Here is an 8,021-nt window from a genome sequence, read left to right on the forward strand (position 1 = left end):
CAGCATGCTTACCATGAAACAATTCATTTCCTCAGATTCAGAAGGTGTCTCTGAGTAAAAGAACATTCAAGTGCAAGTTGAGCTTTGAAATCAGCCCTATCAGTAAGGATGTTGAAATTGAGAGGCAATATCGGAAAGAAGATGAAGTGAATTTCTAGCTTTGATCAATTGATCACTATTCATGATGCACTGTTATGTGACCTGAAAAAAGTGCGTCAATTGTACAAAAATGACACTCTTGCGTTTGTGTTTAGTTAATTGAAATGCATGAAAATTCATCAAGATATTTGTATGGGGGAGGAGCATACACCACCGTTGTGTTAGAACCCACACAATTACGTATTGATAATATTTTTGTTTAAATAATACTTTATTGCATTCTATTCTTCAATACAATAACAAACCTATTTATAATAAACTCATCATACTTGCACTAGGATTTCAATTCCTATTATACCAAAAGACCTAATTAACATATGAAACCTAAATAAATAACAATTCCTAATTTTTCTCAAATTCCTAATTGACTTTAAATCATATTATAATTTCAACAGTCTCCCTTAATTTGAGTTGTAAAGTTAATCACACCAAACATCATCTTCAACTTCTCAAGCACCTCCATCTTCAGTAGCTTCGTAAAAATATCTATAACTTGATCTTCTGATCTACAAAACTCAAGTTCATTCTCGTCATTTTTCATAAGTTCCCTAATATAATAAAATTTAATGCGGATGTGTTTGCTTCTACTATGAAACATTGTGTGAAACTAATGTTTGGTTAATATCGATTTTAATGATAACAAAATAAAATTTAGAACTAATGATTATATTTGAAATGTGATATATTAGGCAAGATGATTTCCAAAATAGCAATCACAAAAACAAATCAAGTCAAAGAGAAATCATTAAGAATAAGAAAACCTCAAAGATAAGTGTTTTTTAAGACCCAAACTTTATAAGATCTCTTTGTAAGATTGTTGATGCACTAGGATTTTCATGCATTACATTCTTATGCACCAAAATTATTCAAGAGTTATTTTGTTTTAAATATTTTAAAATTGGATAATTTCATGTTTTCAATTAAAATCTTGTGTCAAATGTTTTCCAAACTTGTTTAAAAGGTTTTAAGTTGAAAAAGTTTGTTGTTGAGCCAAAAACGGCTCAACCAGTTGAACTGAATGAGGAACCAGACCCCCACCTCAATCAGTTGAGGTCCGATCAAGAGGTGGTCGAGGTCCGGTTGAGGGGCGATTGAGGTCCAACAGTCACCTATCAAGCATTAAATGCTAACGGCTAGTTTGGTTATTTTCTTCTATATATATAAAAAGCATCAATCTTCATTGTTTAAAGGGTTTAACATTCCTAAACCTTTCTTGAATATTTGAGCATTGAAAGAGTGTTTTAAGTGCACCATTGTTCTAAAACTTGCATATCATTAGTGCACCATTCAATCATAGTTTTCTTGTATCATTTGACTCTTAAAGTTTTGTACTAAGATTTTGTGAGATCCTTTATTATCCTCATTTGTAAATCTTTGAGAAGAAGAATCTAAGTGTGAGGTATCACTTAGGGATTCCCAAGTGTGGGGTATCACTTGAGGGGTTGTTCAAGAGTGGGTATCTTTTGAGAAATGTAAAGGGTGCTTAGAGTCAAAAGTCTAAAAGGGTTGATTGGAATCATAATTCAATTGTATTGCTTGAAGGCTTGGTTTGGAAGCCTTGAATTAGTGGAACCTCAAGCTTGGGATTGAAGATAGAGGAGAGTAGATGTAGGCTAGGTTGTGCCGAACCACTATAAAATCTTATATTTGCATTCTCTCTTCCCTACTCTTTTACTTTATATGCAATTGTTTTTATATTGTTTTATTATATACTTGCATATAATTGTCTCTTACATTCACATAATTTAAATTTACAAAAAGAGACCATCACCCTTTTCAACCCCCTCATCCCCCTCATCCCCCTCTCTAGGGTGATTACCTTAAATTGGATTAACCTAATTTTTCTAACACATTGGATTCTTTGTCAATATAATAATAGACTTATTACCACACAAAATCTTTATATGACCCTTTGGTTCATACTTCAATTTACTAAGCATCCTACAAACTCAAACTAATTGACATGTTGCAATAGTAACTATCATATATTCAACTTCTACAATTGATAATGTTACAACTTGTTGCTTCTTTAATGACCATGAAAATACCCATGTTCTAAGATTAAAAAAAAAAAAAAAAAACATAGCTAATAGTACTCTTCCTAGTCTCTACATCACCTCCCCAGTCACTATTTACGTAGCCCACTAAACTGAAATTGCTTGAGTAAGAATGAAAAATTCCATAATCACGAGTACCACTTACATACCTCAAATTTGGTTTTATTACTTGCAAGTGTGATTGATATGGTTCTTCCATAAATCAACTGATAATTCTTAGTCCATAATCAATATTTGTTCTAGTAAAAGTCAAATAACGAAGACTTCCTACAATGCCCTTAAAATATGTGAAATGTACTAATTCTCCATTGCCTACCTTTTCATTTCTACTCGCTTTGCAATAAGAGTACAAATTGGTAATGAAGATTTCATCCTGAATTGTGTTAGAATGTCTATGGCATACTTCTTTTGTGAGATAAAGATAACATCATTTGTTTGTTAAACTTTCAAGTCCAAGAAAATAGGACATTAATCCTAAATCCCTCATCTTGAATTGTTATGTCATTGTCTCCTTGAAATCTTCAAACATCTACTGATTATTTCCTATAAAAATTAAATCATCCACATAGAGGCATACAACAATTAGATCACAATTAGAATTTGACTTTATGTAAAGCTTGCGCTTAAAAGAACTTCTTTGAAATCCATGTCATAATAAATAAGCATCAATCCATGTGTCTCAGGCACGCGGTGCCTGCTTTAACTTGTATAATGTCTTATTGAGTTTATAAAATTGTTTATCTTGCCCTTTTTCAATGTACTCTGGTAGTTTTTCAACAAAAACCTCTTTTTGGAGTACACTGTTAAGAAAAGCTAACTTCATATCAATTTGGTGAATTTTTCACCTTTTCTAAGCTGCAAGTATAATTATCATGCAAATGGTATCTAGTTTAGTAACTAGTGCAAAAACTTCAAAATAATCAATACATAACTTATGTTTATAACATTTTACAACCAATCTTACTTTAAACCAATCAACTTTATCATCAAATTTATACTTTGTCTTATAAACTCATTTAACACTTATAGGCTTCTTTTTAATTGATAGAGTAGTTAGCTCTTATTTATTGTTCTTCTTTATGAATTGAATTTCTTCATTCATTGGTTGAATCCACTTTTCATCGTTTGTTGTTTCTTCATACGAAATTGGATCACAATCTACAAATAGACCAAAGTTAACTAAACCTTCATTAGTGATTTTGATATCTTTCATGACTTCATAATTCTTTAGATGTACAAGCATAATATGAGAATGTTATGGGCAACCTTGTGATTCATACTCCTACCTTATTCTTGTTCGCATACGAGAATTTTGAATAGGAAAAGGTGTCTTTGAAAAAGAAATATCTACTATAGAATCCTCATGATGCTCATTATCTTCCACAAAGTCTTTTTCAAAGATAACTTTTTTTTCCTCACTTAATTTTTTAGTCCATGTCCAACTTTCATTTTCTAGGAATTGAACACTTCACTCACAATCAACTTCCTTATTTCTGGATTATATAGTTTGTAACCTTTAGTTACATCACTATAACCAATGATTAGTGGGAGGCTTTCCATACCGTAGTTTTCTTGATTAATTACCTTCCCACACTAGTTCTTTCCAACATTTCTCATTTCCAAAAGTTATATGGTCGTTTGCTGGATTACTCTTTTCTTCGTAATTTTGGCAACTCATGTTACCCACATCTAAGGCCCTACAATACACATAAACTCTAATTCCGTTCTTGTAAATACCTTTTTCTCGGATATAGTGTAGTTCATAAGGAATATTTGTGTCTCCATCCCTCTAGTAGAGCATTTATTTCATGGAAAGTAATCTTTAATGAGTTGGAGTTTCCTTATATGGAATTATTCTCATTTCTAACCAATGTTTCCTTTTCTCATGACCATGAACACACTTTCAAGTTTGTCTTCAACTTTTAGTATAGGTACAACAATTTCAGTTAGTGATGTGGATCAATCAAACACTAGCTAATCCTGAGACAGCCAAAGCCAACAATCATTCACAATTGCATGACGCATGTGACACATTCTAGTTCAAACACCACTACATTTGCAGAGTCTAAGCAACCTTACTAACCTACTATCATTTAACCACACCTACAACAAGCTCCTATCTTTGAATCAAATCTTTCCACTCATCCCATGATGACACGAAGCAAAGTTGGAATATACAAACCCAAGGTATTTAATGTCCTTAAGCATCCACTAACTGTATCTCCTGGCCTTACTAAGCCTTTCTTAGTTAAACAAGCTCTCAGTGATCCCATTGGAAAAATGCCATACATGTGGAATTTCAATCTCTTAGGAATGATCAGACATGGGATTTAGTCCCATATCGGTCCAAGTATAATGTTAGGAATAAATGGGTCTTCAAGCTGAAATACAATCTTGATGGTTCACTAAACAAGTATAAACCTCGTTTGGTAGCAAAGGGGTTTCATCAAACTCTTGAAGTGAATTTTTCTAAAACCTATGATTCAGTTATTAAGCCTTCAATTATTTGAGTTATTCTGGCTTTAGTTGTGCAACAACGATGAGATATTCGTTAATTAGATGTAAATAATGTCTTCCAAAATGAACATTTACAAGAGGATGTGCATATGAGTCAGCCTGAGGGATTTGTTGATTCTACAAAGCCTTAATTTGTTTGCACGTAAAAGAAAGCGCTTTATGGGTTGATGCAGGCGTCGAAGGCCTGGTTTGACAGACTTAAGCAAGTGCTCTTAGATTGGGCCTTAACTAATTCACAATCGATGTGTCTTTATTTATGTATAAATCAAGAGGTACCTTACTACTTTTATTGGTTTACGTTGATGACATCTTGGTCACTGGTAACAATTCAGCAACTATATCAAAATTAGTAAATGACTTGAGTTGCAGCTTTGCTTTTAAAGACCTTAGTTCCTTACATTTCTTCCTTAGAGTAAAAGCTTTTTAGGATACTACTAGGTTATACCTAACTCAAACCAAATATGTTGATGACCTATTGAAACGAACAAAGATGGATGAAGCTAAACCTCTACCAACCTCTGCTACCTCAGGAAAAATATTATCGAAGAGAGATGGAGACCTTATGGCAGAACCTTCAATCTATCGAAGAACCATTGGGGCCTTACAATATGTCACAATGACACGTCCAAATATCGCCTATATGGTTAGCAAGTTGAGTCAATTCTTACAAAATCCTACTAATGTTCACCGGCATGCTTGTAAAAGAGTACTTCGATCATTACTTGAAAGGGACCATCACCCATGGCCTTTACTTCAAATCCAACAAACAATTGGATCTTGTAGGTTTCTCTGATGCTGATTAGGCAAACTGCCCAGACGATCTACCAATGGCTATTGTGTGTTTTTTGGAACCAATCTTGTGTCTTGGATCTCCAAGAAACAAAGTGTAGTAGCACAGTCAAGTATCGAGTCGGAATATCATGCATTGGCTCTTGTTGTTACAAAATTAACTTGGATGCATTCTTTGCTAAGAGAGTTGAGAGTTGAACTCAAGTTCTCCCCGGTAATTTGGTGCGACAATCAAGGAGTGGCTTCATTGGAAGCAAATCTTGTCTATCATCCTCAAACCAAGCATATTGAGATCGACATGCATTTTGTGTGAGACAAGGTTCTACAAAAGACATTAGAGATCTGCTTTGTTCCCTCAATAGAGTAGGTTGTTGATGCCTTCACCAAATCTTTGTCAATAACTAGATTTTTAAAGTTGAAGAGCAAACTCAAAGTGGATGAATCCCTTTTTTGTTTGAGAGGGCGTGTGAAGACAGACATGATAGCTGCCACGTCAAGTGCCACCTTGGATCTCTCTTTAACTGACAATTTGTTGTTAACTTATAATAGATTTGGTTAAACTGGTGAAGTTTCTAGAACCTCCTTTTCTTTCTCTCCATACTAAGTTAAAAGGCTCTATAAGAAACAGAAAATGAAGACTTGAGGTTTGTAATTTTCTTGGTTCTCTCAAGGGTTTTCTTCCTCTCCAAACGCACACGCAAACCCACGTGAGCTTTGCTAAGACCGCCATGGTGGATATTGAACTTACAACAAAGAACAAAACACAACAAAAAAAAAATTAAAATTAAATAAAATATCTTCTCTCCCACTTTTGCTTAGATTTCAGACATGTTCAATTCGCAGGGCTGGCTGACCACGTGCACCTGATGATCGTCTGAAACCCTCATGGCTTTAATTACTAAGCAAATAAAAAGGAATTTCAAATTCTCTGTTCAATTTGTTGTAAATAATAAAAACGAAAATGACATATAATAGAAATTATTTTTTAAAAATAAATATATATTTGAAGAGAAACAATTGGAAAAATATGGTAAAAGGGTAATAAAATTTTTTGTTAAGTTCAAAAATATTTTCATTATTTTTTCTTTCCTTGTTGGTTCTCTTGCACCTTCCCCTTATGTATCTTTCCTGGCTTAAATTTTACCAAGATATGCTTAATAACATTATTATATATATATATATATATATATATATATATATATATATATAAAATAAAAAATAAATAAATAAATAAAAAAGTAGCTGCACACATGTAAGCAGAAATAAGGAACGTCTACTAGCTTTGGCAAAGTACAAACCGACAGGCAAGTGTCCTGGATTTTGCAGTAGTGACGAAACATATGGGACACTTCAGCAGGTGGATGCCCTCCAAAGGGATTTTCAGCTTCTGGCCTAGAATTTTACGGGCTGTGCTGCTTCCAACACTCAAAAATATTCTCCAACTCTACATAATGTCACCATGTTTCTCATGTCACTGAGTCTCTAATGTCCCCCTGCTTTCCTCTCTCTTCCCCAGGAGCCTCAACTTTTGAGATGCTCGATGTTTTACTCTTTTCTGTTTCTTAGTTGATATGATTTGAGCTAGACTGTTCTTGTCCCTCTGATCTTACTAGGTCTAATTGAATCAAAAAGCATCTATGGAGAGGAACGGTATGAGCAATAAATTAAAAGACCATAGTATTGGATGTAGAGCCGTTGAAGACTGCAACAACTACAACCACAACACGATTAAGGATTCATGGAACTGTTACGGCAGTGGAAGTCATGATGGAGATGATCTTGGTGGATATTCATGGCCTCCAAGATCTTATACATGCAGCTTCTGCAAAAGAGAATTCAGATCCACTCAAGCTCTAGGTGGCCATATGAATGTTCACAGGAGAGACAGAGCCAGGCTGAGACGGTCACCTCCAAGGGATGATCAGTTCACTATTCCTAATCTTAACCTCAAACCTAACCCTAATCTCTCAACCCCATCACCACCTTCTCTTCCAACAAGGCTTCCAGCATTTACCTGCCCATTGCCTTCCTTGGCTGCTTCCCCTCTTTCTTCTTTATCTTCACCATCTTCAGCTTCACCTAGTGAACTGAATGCTGCACAATCTTTTTCTGGGGTTGAAGAATTTAATGGCGTCAACCAAGAAGATGAATGTAAGGTTTTGAAGAAGGCAGAGTTTGTTAGGTTGGACTTAAAGATTGGCTTGCCTAGTGATTTAGAGGAGGATTTGGATTTGGAACTTCGACTTGGGTACTGCTAGCTACAACATTTGCAGATTTTTCCACAATGATTTGGCTTATTGGATCTATATGCAGTCACACCATCTGTTTTCATATTCACTAGTAGAAGACAAAAGCATAGAGACGCATGTAAAGGAGATGCTACATTCAAAGCTCCCATCAGCTACATGTAATGATTAATATCATCCCATGACTAATATTTCTTCACTATTTGGCATGAATTTCACTATTTTCAGCTAATGTACCTACGTTCCTTATTGA

General features: G+C 34.4%; 1 protein-coding gene across 1 annotated transcript; it reads left to right on the plus strand.

The window, feature by feature from the left end:
• The first annotated feature begins 7,159 nt into the window (after positions 1-7,159).
• Positions 7,160-7,780, plus strand: LOC117914502 (transcriptional regulator SUPERMAN-like). The gene has a single exon (XM_034829847.1). The coding sequence runs from the start codon at positions 7,160-7,162 to the stop codon at positions 7,778-7,780; it is 621 nt and encodes a 206-aa protein (XP_034685738.1).
• The last annotated feature ends 241 nt before the right edge of the window (positions 7,781-8,021 follow it).

Source organism: Vitis riparia, chromosome 5 (assembly GCF_004353265.1).
Source record: "Vitis riparia cultivar Riparia Gloire de Montpellier isolate 1030 chromosome 5, EGFV_Vit.rip_1.0, whole genome shotgun sequence".
Classification (NCBI taxonomy): domain Eukaryota; kingdom Viridiplantae; phylum Streptophyta; class Magnoliopsida; order Vitales; family Vitaceae; genus Vitis; species Vitis riparia.

Coding starts and splice junctions, on each gene's coding strand:
- LOC117914502 (XM_034829847.1), top strand. CDS start 7,160: ATGGAGAGGAACGGTATGAGCAATAAATTAAAAGACCATAGTATTGGA.